The sequence below is a fragment of the Hemiscyllium ocellatum genome, chromosome 7 (genome assembly GCF_020745735.1).
Source record: "Hemiscyllium ocellatum isolate sHemOce1 chromosome 7, sHemOce1.pat.X.cur, whole genome shotgun sequence".
Lineage (NCBI taxonomy): Eukaryota > Metazoa > Chordata > Chondrichthyes > Orectolobiformes > Hemiscylliidae > Hemiscyllium > Hemiscyllium ocellatum.
Genome location: NC_083407.1, coordinates 113433369 through 113451551, shown reverse-complemented (window position 1 = coordinate 113451551; position 18183 = coordinate 113433369). Strand labels below are relative to the sequence as shown.

Sequence of the window (18183 nt, the reverse complement as noted above, 5' to 3'; positions counted from 1 at the left end):
AGTTACCTTCACTGATCAGGTTTCTGTGTTTTGTAGTGTTCTGCAAACCAGGCAGTTGGAGGTGTAAAACTGTGCTTAGACTGATCCCCAACCACCACCACAAATGAACAAGAATGGAATCTACACCTTGTCAATTTGCATTTATGAATAAAGATGTTCCATAATCCATAGATCACAAGAATAAAACATTGCTGTAAGCAACCAATTACAGGAGTGAAATTAGCTCTGTCATGTGTGGATTATTTCTAGAATTGTTTCTCCTCAATCTCAGCTGTCTTCCTTCTGGTTGTTCACTAACCTTGCTGCTCCTTTGTCCACCTCTTCTGTCAGTCTGGCCCTCTCTCGTTCCTATAGCTCTCTCACTTTGCACTGCTTTGCTTTCTATTCTTTTTAGAGCTGTTGCATTTCCAGGATGGGCTTACAATGATCCAGACCTCCAATTCATTGCATTGATTGTGAACAATTTACCAGACATTTGACCTCCAGGCAATGAAGGACGCCAAAATAACCTTTAAACAGATGCCAAAAATACCTATTTTTGTTCTCATATTCATAAACTGTCATCAGATCATAATTATGCCATAGATGGATATTTATGGATTGTAAAATGGCCTTAGAAGCTTAACCCAGCCCCAGCTAACTCAGATCATCCAGAGGGCAAGGACTGCCACAGTTCAGAACCTCTTTTCCATTAAATGGACAGGGTGGAGAGTGACTAGATCCTGATCTTAACCAAAAGGGGATCCTGTACAATAAGAGAAATCTCTACCAATGGAAGCTACCGGTTCTCTGCTTTTCTCTTCCTACACCTAGTGGTGCATCAGGCAGACAAAGCATGTGTTTAAGACTGTGTTTCAAAAGCACATTTTTCTAGGACATGTTGCTCATCTTTCTGAAAAGATATTGCTTTTGGGTTGCTGCTCTGAGTCAAGCCTAGCTGAGAAGGAGACTTTCCAACTCTTGTTACCTGCCACAAGTGGCTAGGAAGGATTTGCAGAGTGTTAATCAACCTGTTTGGCTGTTAAGAGCTGGAGCGGAGCTTGAACCCAGAGCTACTGGCTCAGAATTAGGGATTCTACTGACTCTGCCATGATGAAAGTAGTTTTGTTTGGTAGCTTCAACAGGTTGACTCCTCATTTTCTATGTATGTTTGGTACTCTGCCTGGCATGTTCTCCTGCAATCTTCACTCACTCAAGTATGTATTCATTCAGTTGAGGCATTCAAGCGGGCAGGGCAGGCACTCAGTAATAATGCTTGTTTGAAAAACTGGGTGAGGCACGATGGACCACATGGCCTCCTTATTGAATGAGACAAGGCTCAGATGCAGGCCACCACAAAATATAGCTCAATTTATCCAGAGATTGAAAAACATTTATTATCGTATTTATTTTTCATTATTGTTAGTTGGTTCAGCTGCCAAAATATGTGAATTGAAGATAGAATCGAGCATCATGTTGGGATATTATGCTGCTCAGATTTAAAGCAAAGTTTACCAACACGTCATCGTTTAGAAGCTGTAAGTTGGGAGGAGAGAATGTACTTTGGGGTTATTGAAACTGCAAGTAACTGGATGTTGTTGTCATTAGGTATTCTGGAGAGAGGTTTAACCGGCATGTCCTCAGTGAAGACAAATCTGTGGTGAGCCAGATGCAGAAAAAATACTGGAAGACAAAGCAGGTGCTTATTAAAGCAACAGGGAAGAAAGAAGATGAGCATGTGGTGGCATCTGACGCGGATTTGGATGCAAAATTGGAGGTAGGTGTGTAAATCTAACCAGCCTCCGCGAATTGTCAAAAACATCCAGAAGCACAGACATAACTCCATGCCTCCACATCTAGGAGCATGTGTGGATACTTAACCTACATAATCAGTAAAGTGAATTAATGGTGATTACAGACCTTACCACTGGTAGGAGATTTGAGGTGATGTGTTGTCAGGGTATAACACAATAAAGAGCTGTCCCAATTTTCCACGCTACCCTCATCGCTGACATTCCTCAAACACCGCACCACTCACGTCAACCTGTTCAACGCTATCTCCAATCATTTCATTTCCCTGCTTTCAGCCCCATTCGTTCTACAGGGAGCCCAACCTCATTTAACAAAGGTGCTTCTTGAGAAAATTAATCGGGCACTTTTGCACAAGTCATGAAATGCGGGCTGGTCCGGGATTTGAACCCGGGATTTCCCGCAAGTCCGCGTAGAAGAAGACCCAAAGCGAGAATCATGCCCCTTCAACGAGCCACACACAGTGGCACAGTGGTTAGCACTGCTGCCTCACAGCGCCAGAGACCCGGGTTCAATTGCTGCCTCAGGCAACTGTCTATGTGGAGTTTGCACATTCTCCCCGTGTCTACGAGGGTTTCCTCCGGGTGCTCTGGTTTCCTCCCAGAGTCTGAAAATGTGCAGGTTGGGTGAATTGGCCATGCTAAATTGCCCATAGATGTAGGAGAGTGGGTCTGGTTGGATTGCTCTTTGGAGGGTCAGTGTGGGCTTGTTGGGCTGAAGGGCCTGTTTCCACACTGTAAGTAATCTAATCTAAATAATTCGGAATAATTTAGGTTTACTGGGAACCACTTCTTTTCTGAAAGTTTATTGGACCTGATATTATAAGTACGTCAGGTGGCAAGATTGATATTCTCCTGCCAGAGCCTGTATTTTGCGTGGAACTATAGGAGCTGACCCTTTACTGAATGCAAAGGAAATAACTTATCAGCATCTAGGAAGAAAAATAAATAGGTTGAGTTAAGGATGAAGAGACCCCAAACTGAAACATTCAGCCGACCACTCTCTCTTCAGATTCTGACAGACTCAAACTGAGTGTTATGATCGTTTCTATTTTAATTTTCCCAGTTCGCCATTTATTTTCTCTCAAAGCGTGATCAAATATTCTTTATCCACTGAGGATTTTAGCAATACCGTTACCGAAAATATAATTTGAACGTGGAAATCTGGATTTAATCTTTTTTATTTCAGTTTTTGCCTTCAAAGGTGTTGTTTAAAATAAAAACACAACTACAGGCTGTCTGGGTTATGTCTTGGTGGCTTTACAAATGCACATCCATGTGACAGGGAATTATTTGCCTGCGCTGTATATCTATCTAATAAATAAATAAAAAATCATCACAGAAGGAGACAGTTTGACCCTTGGGTAGACCTGTCAATCCCACTCCTATTTTTGTTCCCATATCATGGAGCTGGTTAACAATCGACATCCTCCTGGAGTGCACTCTGGCTCATCTTCCTCCACGTGTCAGACTGCAACATTTCATCAGGCTATTTGCTGAAGCCAGGAAGCAGGAACTACCACCAAAGGGAGTCCCTGCCTCCCTGAAGGTATTGGAAAAGGTAGTGGGCATTCAGTTCTTGTCAAGCCCAAATGCCAAGTCTTGGATTCTGTGAGAAGTTTGGCCATTTTCCTGTGGGTTCCAGGAATCCAAGGGAGTCCTGAAGAAATTCGGGACCCTAAATGTCTTGACCCTAACTTACTACACTGTTTTTATATAGCAGTTATAGTCCGAAGCTGAAAGCCCAGAGGTTTAATGATCCCATCCCACTATGTGTAGAAAAGCAACATTGTGCAATAGCTGCAATGAGTCATAGAGATGTACAGCATGGAAACAGACCCTTCAGTCCAACCCGTCCATGCCGACCAGATATCCCAACCCAATCTAGTCCCACCTGCCAGCACCTGGCCATTTCCCTCCAAACCCTTCCTATTCATATACCCATCCAAATGCCTCTTAAATGTTACAATTGTACCAGCCTCCACCACTTCCTCTGGCAGCTCATTCCATACATGTACCACCCTCTGTGTGAAAAAGTTGCCCCTTAGGTCTCTTTTATACTTTTCCCCTCTCACCCTAAAAATATGCCCTCTAGTTCTGGACCCCCGACCCCAGGGAAAAGACTTTGTCAATTTATCTATCCATATCTTGTGTAAACCTCTGTAAGGTCACCCCTCAGCCTCCGACGCTCCAGGGAAAACAGCCCCAGCCTGTTCAGCCTCTCCCTGTTGCTCAAATCCTCCAACCCTGGCAACATCCTTGTAAATCTTTTCTGAACCCTTTCAAGTTTCACAACATCTTTCCGATAGGAAGGAGACCAGAATTGCGCACAATATTCCAACAGTGGCCTAGCCAGTGTCCTGTACAGCTGCAACATGACCTCCCAACTCCTGTACTCAATACTCTGGCCAATAAAAGAAAGCATACCAAATGCCTCCTTCACTATCCTATATACCTGCGACTCTACTATGTTGAAAAACTGAACATTAAAAATTGCTGAAAGTACTGGCAGCGACTGTGGAGAGAGAAATGGTTTTAATGTTTCAGGTCGCGGTGACCTGTCATCAGATTAAGTCAACGCAAAACTTCTCTTTCTCTCTACAGGTGGAAAGTGTGTAATTTGAACTCCATAAATCTGATAATTTGACATATAGTGCCATAAAAATGTATAGATTATGTCAGATTACTGTAAAAACCCATGGTTTTATAACGGTTCCTGAGAGAAGTGAAATAGTCACTCTCATATGGTCAGGCCTATATGTGATCCTGTCCCATGTTATCTAGTTACCCTTTCTGTCTATTTGGAAACTAAGGATGGGCAATAAATACAGAATTGCCTTTTCCCAAATATGCATTTTCATTGGTTAAATTTTAGAAGATCATTCCTTTCTGGTGTGGATCCCTCTGGTCAATGGGAGATGTACAAGTATAAGACTAAAAATAAAGACATGTATGAAAGGAAAACTTAGTCGCGCTGACACAGACTGAGAAGGAAGTAAAGAACACCACAAGGATGTCATAAGATCTGCAAAAACACGGTAGAAGAAAATGTACAAGAAAACAAGGACAGAACACCCCGTCCTCACCTTCCACTCCATCAACTTCCACATATGTTGCATCATCCTCCACCACTAATGCAACCTTCGAACAGACCCTACCACCAATGATATATTTCCCTCCCCACCCCTATCAGCGTTCCAGAGAGATCATTCACTCCGCGGCTCCCTCATCAGGTCCACGCCCTCCACCAGCCCACACCCCACTCTGGGCACCTTTCCCTGCCACCACAGGAAGTGCAAAAGTGGTGCCCGCACCACTCTCCTCATCTGGAAGGGATCCTTCCACGTCCGTCAGAAATTTACCTGTACCTCTCCCAATGTCATCCACTGCACCCGATGTGGTCTCCTCTACGTCAGGGAGACCGGACACCGCCTTGTGGATCATTTCAGAGAACATCTCTGGGACACCCGCACCCACCAACTCCACCGCCCCGTGGCTAAATACTTCAACTCCCTCTCCCACGCCTTCAAAGACATGCAGGACCTGAGCCTCTTCCATCGCCAAATCATTACCACCCGACACCTAGAGGAAGAAAGCCTCGTATTCTGCCTTGGGATCCCGCAACCACACAGGATCAATGTGGATTTCAAGAGCCTCCTTATTTCCCCTCCCCCCACATTATCCCAGTCCCAAGCCTCCAACTTGGCACCGCCCTCCTGACCTGTCCATCACTACTCCGTCTGACCGTCTCCCTCACCTTCATGCACCTATCGCTTTCTCAGTACATCCCCCACCCCACCTCCCCTCTCATTTACCTCTCATCACCTCACCCACAAGCCTCATTCCTGATGAAGGACTTATGCCTGAAGCATTGATTCTCCTGCTTCTCAGATGCTGCCTAACCTGCTGTGCTTTTCCAGCACCTCACTGTTGACTCTGATCTCCAGCATCTGCAGTCCTCACTTTCTCTACAAGAAAATGTTTACAAGGGATGGGAAGCGCATCACTAAAGGTTATTAGAGAAAAAAATACCTGAGACCAAGAAGGTAACTAAGAGTAATGTGGACCCCTTAAGAGAGAGAATAAATTTTAATTGAAAATCAGGAAATCTCAAGCTTGCTAGACATTTTATATTTCACAATAGAGGAAAAAGCTAGATGCTAGAGATGCAAGGAAGTTTAAAAACCAATTAAGAACCTGGAGGGAAACGTACTGGATTTAATATTAGAAAGAATAAAGTTACAATGGAGAAACCAGTGAGATTTGTGTGAAAGAAATCCAAAAAAACTTGCCGATCAGGAATTCCATTGAAACTGCACTGTTCAAAATCAACCACCTAACTACAGTATTCTAATCCTGTTATCCAGCACTAATCTTCCATGCTTTGGCATCACAAGTGTACAGCTAAATACTTCTTAAATATTATGAGAGTTCCTGCCTCTATCACCCTTGTACAGACAGTAAGTTCCAGATTCCCACCACACTCTGGGTGAAAATGTTTCTCTTCACATATCCTCTCAGCCTTCTGCCCCTTTCTGTAAGTCTGTGTTCCTGGTCATTGATCCCTCCACCAAGGGGAAAACATTTTTCCTGTCTACCCAATCCATTCCCGTCATAATTATATACATTTCTATCATGCCCCCTTTTAATCTCCTCTTGAAAGAAAATATCTCCAACATGTTTATTCTCTCTTCACAACTCAAACCCTCCAGGCCAGCCTATATCCTGGCAAATCGTTTCTGCTCCCTCTCCAGTGCTATTGCATTCCTCCTATAATTTGGATTCAAAATACTCTAGCTATGGCCCAACCAACATTTTATACCCTTCTTGGTCTTAAACCTTGCCTTGGCTAATGAAGGCAAGTGTCACCTATGCCTCCTTAACCAGTTTGTCGACTTCTGCTACCTGAAGAGACCTGTGAGCATGCACACCATGGAGCACAACGCAGTTTAAGATATTTAGGATTTAATAGTGTAGATAGAAAGAAGCTGTTTTCTCTTGTCGAGGAAGTCCAGAACAAAGAGTGTGGTCTTAAATTAGAGCCAGGGTTTTCAGGAACACTGTCAAAAATACTTTTTCACAGAAAATGCAGTGGATACTGGAATTCTTGCCTTCAAAAAGGTGATGGGACTTTGGTTTAATTGAGCAATTTGTAAAAATTTAAGCAGATGTTAGGAGATCCATAATCGAGCGAGGCAGATGGAATTAGGAAAAAGATCACAGTCATCGAATTGAATGGTGACCTGGGCTTGGTACTGAATGGTCAACTCCTGTTCATTGTCAGCAACTGCATGTCATCCGCCTACATCCAATAGGAATTAGGTTAGAAATTCCAGACTGACTTTTTTTTTGTCACAAGAAATGTACTGCCCAGTCAGTTTTAACTTTAGCGAGTTTGGAGAAGATTTGTAGGTCAGGTTGAGGATCTGGATGTAAGTTAGCTCGCTGAGCTGGACTGTTTGTTTTCAGATGTTTCATCACCATACTTGGTAACATCAGCAAGCCTCTGATGAAGCACTGGTGTTATGGCCCACAGTCTATTTGTGTTTAGGTTACCTTGGGCTGGTGATATCATTTCCTGTGGTGGTGATGTCATTTCCTGTTCTTTTGCTCAGAGGGTGAGAGACGAGATCCAAATTGATGTGTTTGTTGGTAGAGTTCCTGTTGGAATGCCATGCTTCTAGCAATCCTTGTGCGTGTCTCTGTTTGGCTTGTCCTAGGATGGATATGTTGTCCCAGTCAAAGTGGTGTCCTTCCTCATCTGTATGTGAGGATACTAGTGAGAGAGGGTCATGTCTTTTGTGCCATGACATCACTAGGCCATGGAAACCTAAACACACAGAATGTGGCCTATCGTACCAGTGCTTCATCGGAGGCTCACTGATGATGTTACCCAGTCTGGTGACAAAAAGTCTGAAAATGAACCGTCCACCTCAAAGAGCAAACTTACATCTAGTTTTAACTGTTTTGCTTGGTAATGCAGAACTTGAGGGTCTCAGTGTGGCTCACTTTGTGCTTATTGGAAGTTGCATATATTTATCCCAAATTGTGGGTTAGTATTGCCGTGCCGTATTGTATTTATCCAACTATGTTCTGAACAGCCCCACCCATGTCTTAATGGCTCCTGGATGAACAGGCTTAAAAATGTCACTTAGAAACTCCAAACGAGTGTAGTGCAACCTGAAGAGAGTCACAAACCTGCTTTGAGTGTTCCTCAGATTCCTAGCAGATTGCTTTGTCTACAAAACCTCTGTGCCTGGCCCCATGACAGCTCAAAATCCGCCAACTGTAAAAGAAATGCTTGTGTTTATACTGTGCCTGTCAAAACCTGTGCTTTATAGCTGATGGAATCCGGGTACGTTCTCTGAAACCTTGCAACCTTCAGGTCATGGCCAGATTTCAGAACTTGCTGCTTATGCGTTCGTGCAAAATGCAACATCTTAATTCAGTGAAAAGAAGACTCCAGATTACTACAAGATTGCAAAGCACTTCAGATTAATGGCCAGGTCAGTGGTGATTTTAAAAACCAAAGTACTGCAGATGCTAGAAATCAGAAACCAGATCAGAAATTGCTGGAAAATCTCAGCAGGTCTAGCAGCATCTATGGAGGGAAAATGGAGTTAATGTTTCGGATCCAGCGTTCCTTTTCAGAACTGATTGTATCTAGGGAAAGGTTGTATATTTATGCCAGAGAACAAGTGAGGGGAGTGGGAAGGAATAAATAATAGGTGGAGATGGAGCTCAGAGAGAGAGAAGAACAATTTTACAGACGAAGGAACAGGTAAAGGTCAGCCTGGGAGAATGAATAGCTTTAATGGGAATTGTTAGTGGCTGACAAAGGGTTGTTTGTGGTAGCAGCCCATGGTTAGTGTGTGTGGGTGATGGGGTAGGGACATTAGAGAAGGTGCTCAGGCCCTAAAATTATCAAGCTCAGTATTGAGCCCACAAGGTTACAGTGTTTCCAAGCAGAAAATGAAATGTTCTTTCACTGGAGCACTGTATTAAATCCAAGACAGAACTATTAGCCATGGAACATGGTAGTGTGTTCAAATGGCAGGCAACCGAAGCTTGGTCATTTTTGTGGATAGAATGTAGATGTTCTGCAGAGCGGTTATCCAGTCTGCACTTTGTCTCCTCAATGTAGAGGAGTCCACATTGTGAGCCATGAACCTAGTAAAGCTGTAGAACAAATCGAGTAAAGTGTACATGGTTAGAGGATTTGAGCTATAGGGAGAGGTTGAATTGGCTGGGGCTCTTTTCCCTGGAACGTTGGAGGCTGAGGGGTGACCTTATTGTAAAATCATGAGAGGCATGGATAGGACAAATAGACAAAGTCTTTACTCTGGGTTGGAGGAGTCCAGAACAAAAAGCATAAGGTTTGGGGTAAGAGGGAAAGATTTAGAAGGGACTTAAGGAGCAACTTTTTCACACAGGGTGATGTGTGTGTGTGGAATGAGCTGCCAGAGGAAATGGTGGAGGCAGGTACAATTGCAACATTTAAAAGGCATCTGGATGGGTTAATGAATAGGAAGGGTTTAGGGTGTAGGTTTGCTCGCTGAGCTGTAGGTTTGATATCCAGACATTTCATTACCTGGCTAGGTAACATTATCAGTGGCCACCTCCAAGTGAAGCGAAGCTGTTGTCCCCTGCTTTCTATTTATATCTTTCTCCTGGATGGGGTTCCTGGGGTTTGTGTGATGTCATTTCCTGTTTGTTTTCTGAGGGGTTGATAGGTGGCATCTAGATCTATGTGTTTGTTTATGGCGTTGTGGTTGGAGTGCCAGACCTCTAGGAATTCTCTGGCATGTCTTTGCTTAGCCTGTCCCAGGATAGATGTGTTGTCCCAGTTGAAATGGTGGTTTTTTTCATGTGTGTGTAGGGCTATGAGGGAGAGGAGTTGTGTCTATTTGTGGCTAGCTGGTGTTCCAGTATCCTGGTGGCTAACTTTCTTCCTGTTTGTCCTACGTAGTGTTGTGGCAGCCCTTGCATGGAATCTTGTAGATGACGTTGGTTTTGTCCATGGGTTGTACTGGGTCTTTTAACTTTGTTAGTTTTTGGTTGAGAGTGTTGGTGGGTTTGTGTGCTACTAGGATTCTGAGGGGTCTCAGTAGTCTGGCTGTCATTTCTGAAACTTCTGGTTGCAGAATATATGGTAAGATGGTTAGGGTTTCTGGCTGTGTTTTGTCTGCTTGTCTTGGTTTGTTCTTGAGGAATCTGCGCACTGTGTTTTTTGAGTATCGTTCTTCTTGAATACGTCGTATAGGTGGTTCTCCTCTGTTTTTCAAAGTTCGTCTATGCTGCAGTGTGTGGTGGCTCGTTGGAATAGTGTTCTGATACAGCTTCGTTTGTGTGTGTTGGAATGGTTGCTGGTGTAGTTGAGTATTTGGTCAGTGTTTGTCGGTTATCTGTATCCGCAGGTTTGTAATTCTCCCTTGTCCTTTCTTTCTACTGTGACGTCCAGAAATGCGAGTTTGTTGTCAGTTTCTTCCTCCTTGGTGAACTTTATTCCTGTGAGGGTGTTGTTGATGATGTTTGGAGGAAGGGTTTGGAGGGATATGGGCCAGTTTCTGGCAGGTGGGACTAGATTGGGTTTGGATATCTGGTCAGCATGGAAGGGTTGGACCGAAGGGTCTGTTTCCATGCTGTACATCTCTATGACTCTAAATTGACTTTTTACCTGAAAGGTGTATCTGGGGCATTGGATAGTGAGGAATAAGGAAATAAACGGACAGATTTTACACTTTCTGCAATTGTGTAGGAAGATGCCATGGGGTGTAGGAAAATGTTGGCAGTGGAGGAGGAGTGGACCAGGGTGTCCTGGGGGAATGGTCCCTCTTGGTATTAATCAACTTGTTGCATATTGGATTCATTAACTTTCTTACGCATTCTCCATTCTCCTACATCAGCACAACTTGTTCAAACCGAAATATTAATCGGTCAAAAAATGTCGGGTTCTCAGATAACACCAGTTTTTGGGAAGCTGAATTTGTAAGTGTATCCTGTTGTTGTTGCAGTGTGGTTATTAGTGTAATTTTGGATTCTTTCCCTCATCTTTTTTTTTAACTGATCTCAGTCAATGCAGTTTCAGGGAAGCTGCTGTTGGTCTTAGTGCTGTGGAGAAGGTGAAGCAAAAAGATACCAGATTTCCCACCAGTTACTCTCCAACAGTGTATTTACCCTTCACACTCTAGATGTGATTAGATTAATGTGCATTGTCTTTCACATAATCAAACATCCCAAAGTGTTCAACAGCATTATAAAACAAAGCAAATGGCACCAAGATGATAAAAAGAAATATTCGGCCAGAAGATCAAAGGCTAGGTTGAAAAGGTAGATTTTAAGAGTGTTTTGAAAGGGGATAGTGAGTTAGAGGGGTGGCGAAGATATTTCAGAACTTACAACATGGGCCCCTGAAGTCACAGCCATGTTGTGCTGCTGTGGTGAGAATTGGCAATGCTGACAAGGCCAGAGAGAAGGAGAGCAGATATCTCAGAGGTTTTGTGGGATTGGGGGAGATTATAGAGACTGAAAGGTCATGGTGGGGTGACAAAAACAGGGATAAAAATTTTTAACATCAAGACATTCTGTGAACTTTAATATTGGGTCCAAGTCTGGCCACCATATTTTAGGAAAGATGTGAAGAACGTTTCGGAGGATTTGGACATTTGCCAAAATGGTTCCACAGTTTGGGGTTTACGGGGAAGGTTGGATCGGAAAGGTTGGGATCATCCTCTGAGGAAAGGAGATTTACAGAAGATTTGAAAGAGGTTAAAATAGCCTTTGCTAACAGAGACAAGCAAATACTTCTCCCAGTGGCTGACAGGGCATGGATAATGGGTCATAGGTTTAAGGTTTTGGGCAAGATATACCCAGGGGAGTTGGGGAAGGGTGGGGATTAATAATGTACAGAGGAACTTTCTTCCACTGCATCTAATGTCTTGAAACTCTCTTCTCATGAAGGTGGTGGAAGTGAAACCAGTCAGTGATTTCAAAAAGAATTTGGATGGGTATTTAAAGGAAGTAGCTGAAAATGTGTTGCTGGAAAAGCGCAGCAGGTCAGGCAGCATCCATAGCTGAAAATGTGTTGCTGGAAAGCAGGTCTAGCTGAAAATGTGTTGCTGGATGCTGTCTGACCTGCTGCGCTTTTCCAGCAACACATTTTCAGCTCTGATCTCCAGCATCTGCAGTCCTCACTTTCTCCATTTCAAGGAAGTAAACCTGTGTAGCTATGGGGATCGAATGGGACTGACTGAATTGCTCCACAGGGAGTAAGTGGCCAAATGATCTCCATCTGTTGTGTACAAACTCTGTTTACTGACCTTTTGACTTGTGCTTGCTGACCTGTGCAGCTACAAGGGTGGTGGATGGTACCCGGTAAAAGTCAAGGAAATTTGGATGACCAAGTGTATGGGGTTAGAATGTGGATGACAAGCCAGTAGAGCATTGGAATTGTGGGGCATTGAGATAACAGAAGCGTGATTGAGGATTTCAGCAATGTGAGGTGGGCTGAAGTCTGGCGATGTTACAAAATTGGAAATAGGTGGCTCTAGAGCTGGCACATACATGAGGAAGAAAGCTCATCTCTGGGTCAGATGTAGCAGTTAGATGCTGGCCAGTTTAGTCTCAGCTCTTCGTCAGAGAGAGGGATAGAGTTAGTAGCGGGTGGAGACAGTTTGGAGCGACAACTGAAAATAACGAGTATCGTGTTTGCAATAATTAATTGGAGGGAATTCCTGATTTTCCAGTTTTGGGTATTAGATCAACAATCTGAAATCTTAGCAAAAGTGTGGGAGTCTAGAGCTTTGGTGATGAGATAGAGCAGGCTGTTGCATAAATATTGCTAAGAGGATTGCGTGTAGATTAGATTACTTACAGTGTGGAAACAGGCCCATCGGCACAACAAGTCCACACCGACCCGCCGAAGCGCAACCCACCCACACCCCTACATTTACCCCTTACCTAACACTACGGGCATGGCCAATTCACCTGACCAGCACATCTTTGGACTTTGGGAGGAAACCGGAGCACCCGGAGGAAACCCACGCAGACACGGGGAGAACGTGCAAACTCCACACAGTCAGTCACCTGAGGCGGGAATTGAACCCGGGTCTCTGGCGCTGTGAGGCAGCAGTGCTAACCACTGTGCCACCGTGCCGCCCGTAGGTGAGAAATAGGTGATGGTGGGGGCAAGAGTAGAGCCCTGGGATCTATTAGGTATAACAATGCAGGAGCATGAAGAGAAGCGAAGGCAAGTAATACACTGGCTCTGAATAGATAAATAAGAGTGGAAGTTGTGGACTGCATTTTAATGTGTTGAATATGTCTCAAGGAGAGGGTCCAGCTTTACTTCAGTTCCCCATGTAGAGCTTCATTGTGTTGATAAACTGATCGTTTGCCGGAGAGCTCTTTGTGCCTGTAGGACTATATCCTGGGAAGATTCTGGACAGGTGAGCAGAAACCAGGGGAGGGAAATAAAAGAAATAACTAAAGAAAAATTCTCTGGCATTGGCAGCATCACAAGTGAAATGTACTCTGAAGATTGTGGGTATGCGCATCCATGCGATGTAAGGTTACACTTTGAATGTTGGGTAGTGGGTTTTAAAGTTCATGTTTCAGTTTACTTCTAATTGTTAGACAACAGCATGTCATTTACAACTTCCATAAATTCATTTAATTATTTCTCACCTATGTTAAATATTTCAGATTTTCATCTTTAAAAAAAGGAGTACTTTTTCATTGACCTCTGGGATCAGAGGGACTTGAACCTGGGTGCCCATTGTCATTTATGTATTAGCTGGTATTTCTAACAGGTGCCTATGTGTTTAACCCTCATTCATAGCGGGGGCCTGGTACAATTAGCTGTGGTTACACAGTAGGCAAACGTGGTACAGGGTTTGTATCCTAAATCTTGGCAAGTGGCCTCCACTTAATGGTGAAAGGCTGGGAATTAGGAAAGAAATTCTGTGTTGTGTTTTGACTGCCATTTCAGCTGTCACATATAGCTCCTGGTGTACTGGTGTGGATTAAAGTCACCAAGGAAGGTATAGGCGATGTTTACAGTAAGTCTGTAGACTTTGCATAACATAGCTTTGTGGTGGGTTACTACGACATAATCAGGAGTCACAGCCTCCCACTTCCATCTGCTCAATCCATTACACAGCCAGTATGGTTATGAGTTTAGATTGCCATCTTGTGTTTGATGAAAAATAGAACCAACACTTGCTTACACAAACAGTGACAATACTCAGTGCAGAAGGTGAGGAAGGGACTCCCATTCTCACCCTTCTACCAGTGTTACTCTTAGCCTGGTTATTCTCAGGTGCCTGTCCTGGTAAGGCTGCATTTCCCTTTCTAGTCATATACAAATAAAATCACGCCAAAGCTCTGACAATTCTGTTAGGAGAAGTAAGAACAGTGGAGTTACGGGTATGATGAATTGTTTGGATGGCACTGTCGTTCCAAAGATTGGTTCTTCTAAATTGGTTCTGCTGAGAGCTGGCAATCTGTCTATATCCAAACAAATTGCCCTCTATTTAACCCGAATTAATCTCTTGGATTTGACAGGTTTTAGATGTGTTTGAAGCTCAAAGGTCAGAAGGATAGCACCATGTCGTTGGTGTGCACCTGATGTAGTTCACATCAACAATTAGTCAACTAAGGAATATCTAAGATCTTCACTGAAAACCAGTAGGTCCCAGTGATAGCTTTCCTTTTTATGGTAGGACTCGGGAACAGACCCGAAAAGTCTGTTCAACGTTACCTTGGAATCCTGAGGCCCATTTTTTGAGATTCACATCTGATTGACCTTCATAACTGATCGTTTTCCTCCATGGTTTTTCTTGCTTCCCATTACTGTTCTGAAGTTCCCAAACTTTCTTATGCAGGAATATGGAAAAGACTGAAGCAGTTTACATGCCAAGGTGTTAATTTCTATTTCTTAATTCTACCAAGGGATTTGGACGTAGAATCATAGAATCACAGAATCCCTACAGTGTCGAAGCAGGCCTTTCGGCCCATTGAGTCAACACCAAGCCTTCAAAAAGCATCCCATCCCCTTTTCCCATCCCTGTAATCCTGCATTTCCTGTGGCTACTCCACCTAGCCTGCACATCCCTGGAGAGTATGGGCAATTTAGCATGGCCAGTCAACCTAATCTGCACATCCTTGGACAATGGGAAGAAACCGGAACACCCAGAGGAAACCCACGCAGACACAGGGAGAATGTGCAAACTTCATACAGGTGGCGTCCAAGGGTGGAATTGAACCCGGGTCCGTGGTGCTGTGAGTCAGCAGTGCTAACAACCTGGAAGCACAGGAAGTCCACATCCCTTGGACTGAGTGGCTTAATAGGACATTTCAGAGGGCAGTTAGAGTCAACTACATTGTGATGGATCAGGAGTCATATGTAGGAAAGCATTTACTTCCACATAGTACATTAGTGAACCAGATGGATCGATATGGCTATTGATGATAGCTTCAATAATTTAAGAATTGAATTTAAATTCCACCGGCAGCTATAGTGGGATTTGAACCCACGGCTCTCGAGCATTAGCATAGTCCTGGATGCAGGTACAGTTACAATGTTAAAAAGACATTTGAATAAGCACATGTATAGGGAAGGTTTGGAGGGATATAGGCAAGTGGCACTAATTTAGTTTGGGAACATGGTCGGTGTGGACTAGTTAGACCGGAGAGTCTGTTTCCATGCGGTATAACTCTGACTCTGGGCCAGTGACATTACCACTGCCTCCCCGTTGCACTGAATTGGTGCAGCAATATTAGGGCTCAGTTAACTGTGATATTCAGAGGCTACAATTCACATTGGATCATATAAGGATACTAATGACTTTATTTGAATGTGATGGACTCATTCGCATGTTGGGGGCAAGGTTTGTGGATTGAAGGCCCAACACAATTAATGCTGTTAAACAGAGACTGGTCCTCACCTTGCTAATAAACTACTCCATGGGGCTGAAGTGAGTTAGAGTGACATTTATAGTTATTATGTTACTGTTGTGAAAAAAAAACCCTTCATTCTAACAAAGCAAATCTTATAAATGCCAGAGAGTTTACAGATAGAAATTTCCAGCCATGAAGTAATCCTCTTAGGAATTGGAGCATGCTCACTTGGTGACATTTTGCTGGACCACAATTATGGTAGTCTTGAAAAAGATTGAATTTATAATCACTGTGTCCTCAAATAATGGTCTGTAAATTGAATAGTGCAGATTTCAAAAGCATAAGTTAACTTGCCTCTACATTAAAACTGGTTGACATTTTTGTGAAGCTGAGAGTGGACATGTACTGTTTAATGGCTTTGTTGTGTATGGAAAATAAATTTTCAAAGATTGAAGAAACCAATAGGCTGCATTAAATGTCAGAACATTTCTCACTCAAGCTGTCTCGATAACCTTTGAATGAGATTGACAACTTATGGGCTATTTACTGCCTCACGCTTGCTTGAAACAGGATTCGAATTGTTTGGTATAATTTGTCCTCAGACCCTCGTCATTGGATAATGCAGAAGTCTTGAACTTGTAAGCCTGGGCTGGAATCATGAGGGTTATCTGGACATCCCTGTAAAGAGTTGTAGAGATATATAGCATGGAAACAATGGACCCTTTGCTCCAACTCGTCCATGCCAACCAGATATCCCAACCCAATTCAGTCCCACCTGCCAGCACCTGGCCTATATCCCTCCAAGGAGAAAGTGAGGTCTGCAGATGCTGGAGATCAGAGCTGAAAATGTGTTGCTGGAAAAGCGCAGCCGGTCAGGCAGCATCCAAGGAAAAGGAGATTCGACGTTTCGGGCATAAGCCCTTCTTCAGGAATCCCTTCCTGAAGAAGGGCTTATGCCCGAAACGTCGAATTTCCTGTTCCTTGGATGCTGCATGACCTGCTGCGCTTTTCCAGCAACACATTTTCAGCCCATATCCCTCCAAACCCATACAGTTATCTTTTATATGTTGCAATTGTACCAACCTCCACCACTTCCTCTGGCAGCCCATTCCACACACGCACCACCCTCTGCATCAAAACGTTGCCTCTTTGGTCTCTTTTATATCTTTCCCCTCTCACCTAAACTTAAGCCCTCTCGTTCTGGACTTCCCCACCTCAGGGAAATGATCTTGTCTATTTACCCTATCCATGCCCCTCAGCCTCTGACACTCCAGGGAAAACAGTCCCAGCTATTCAACCTCTCCCTAGAGACCAAATCCTCCAACCCTGGCAACATACGTGTAAATCTTTTCTGAACCCTTTCAACTTTCACAACATCCCCTCTGTAGGAGGGAGACTAGAATTGCATGCGGCATTCCAAAAGTGGCCTAACCAATGCCCTTACAGCCGCAACTTGACCACCCAACTCCTGTACTCAATACTCTGGCCAATAAAGGAAAGCATACCAAATGCAGCCTTCACTGTCCTATCTATCTGTGACTCCACTTTCAAGGAGCTAGAACCCTGCACTCCAAGGTCTCTTTGTTCAGCAACATTCCCAGGACCTTACCATTAAGTGTATAAGTCCTGCTAAGATTTGCTTTCCCAAAATTTATCTAAATTAAACCCCATCTGCCACTATTCAGCCCATTGGCCCATCTGATCAAGATCTCATTGTAATCCGAGGTAACCTCCTTCACTGTCCACTACACCTCCAATTTTGGTGTCATCTGCAAACTTACTAACTGTACCTCTTATGCTCACATCCAAATCATTTATAAATGACGAAAAATAGTGGGCCCAGCACCGATCCTTGTGGCACTCCACTGGTCACAGGCCTCCAGTCTGAAAAACAACCCTCCACCACCACCCTCTGTCTTGTACCTTTTGAGCTAGTTCTGTATCCAAATAGCTAGTTCTCCCTGTATTCCATGAGATCTACCTTGCTAACCAGTCTCTCATGGGGAACCTTGTCGAATGCCTTACTGAAGTCCATATAGATCACATCTACTGCTCTGAACTCATCAATCTTCTTTGTTATTTCTTCAAAAAACTCAATCAAGTTTGTGAGACATGATTTCCCACGCACAAAGCCATGTTGACTATCCCTAATCAGTCCTTGCCTTTCCAAATACATGTACATCCTGTCCCTCAGGATTCCCTCCAACAACTTGCCCACCACCGAGGTCAGGCTCACCGGTCTATAGTTCCCTGGCTTGTCTTTACCGCCCTTCTTAAACAATGGCACCACGTTTGCCAACCTCCAGTCTTTTAGGTGCCTTTTAAGTGTTGTAATTGTACGAGCCTCTAACACTTCCTTTGGCAGCTCATTCCATACACGCACCACCCTCTGTGTGAAAAAGTTGCCCCCTAGTTCCCTTTTGAATCTTTTCCCTCTCACCTTAAACCTATGCCCTCTAGTTCTGGACTGCCCCCAAGCCAGGGAAAAGACTTTGTC

The 18183-nt window shown here is 43.8% G+C and overlaps 1 protein-coding gene across 2 annotated transcripts in view; it reads left to right on the top strand.

Moving 5' to 3' along the window:
• The window catches only part of ical1 (islet cell autoantigen 1-like), a 127258-nt gene that overhangs the window by 24274 nt on the left and 84801 nt on the right, over positions 1 to 18183 (top strand). For both annotated transcript variants that reach the window (XM_060827669.1, XM_060827670.1), the window contains exon 3: positions 1588 to 1756. In XM_060827669.1, the coding sequence (XP_060683652.1) occupies positions 1588 to 1756 (169 nt within the window). The remainder of the gene's footprint in view (positions 1 to 1587; positions 1757 to 18183) is intronic.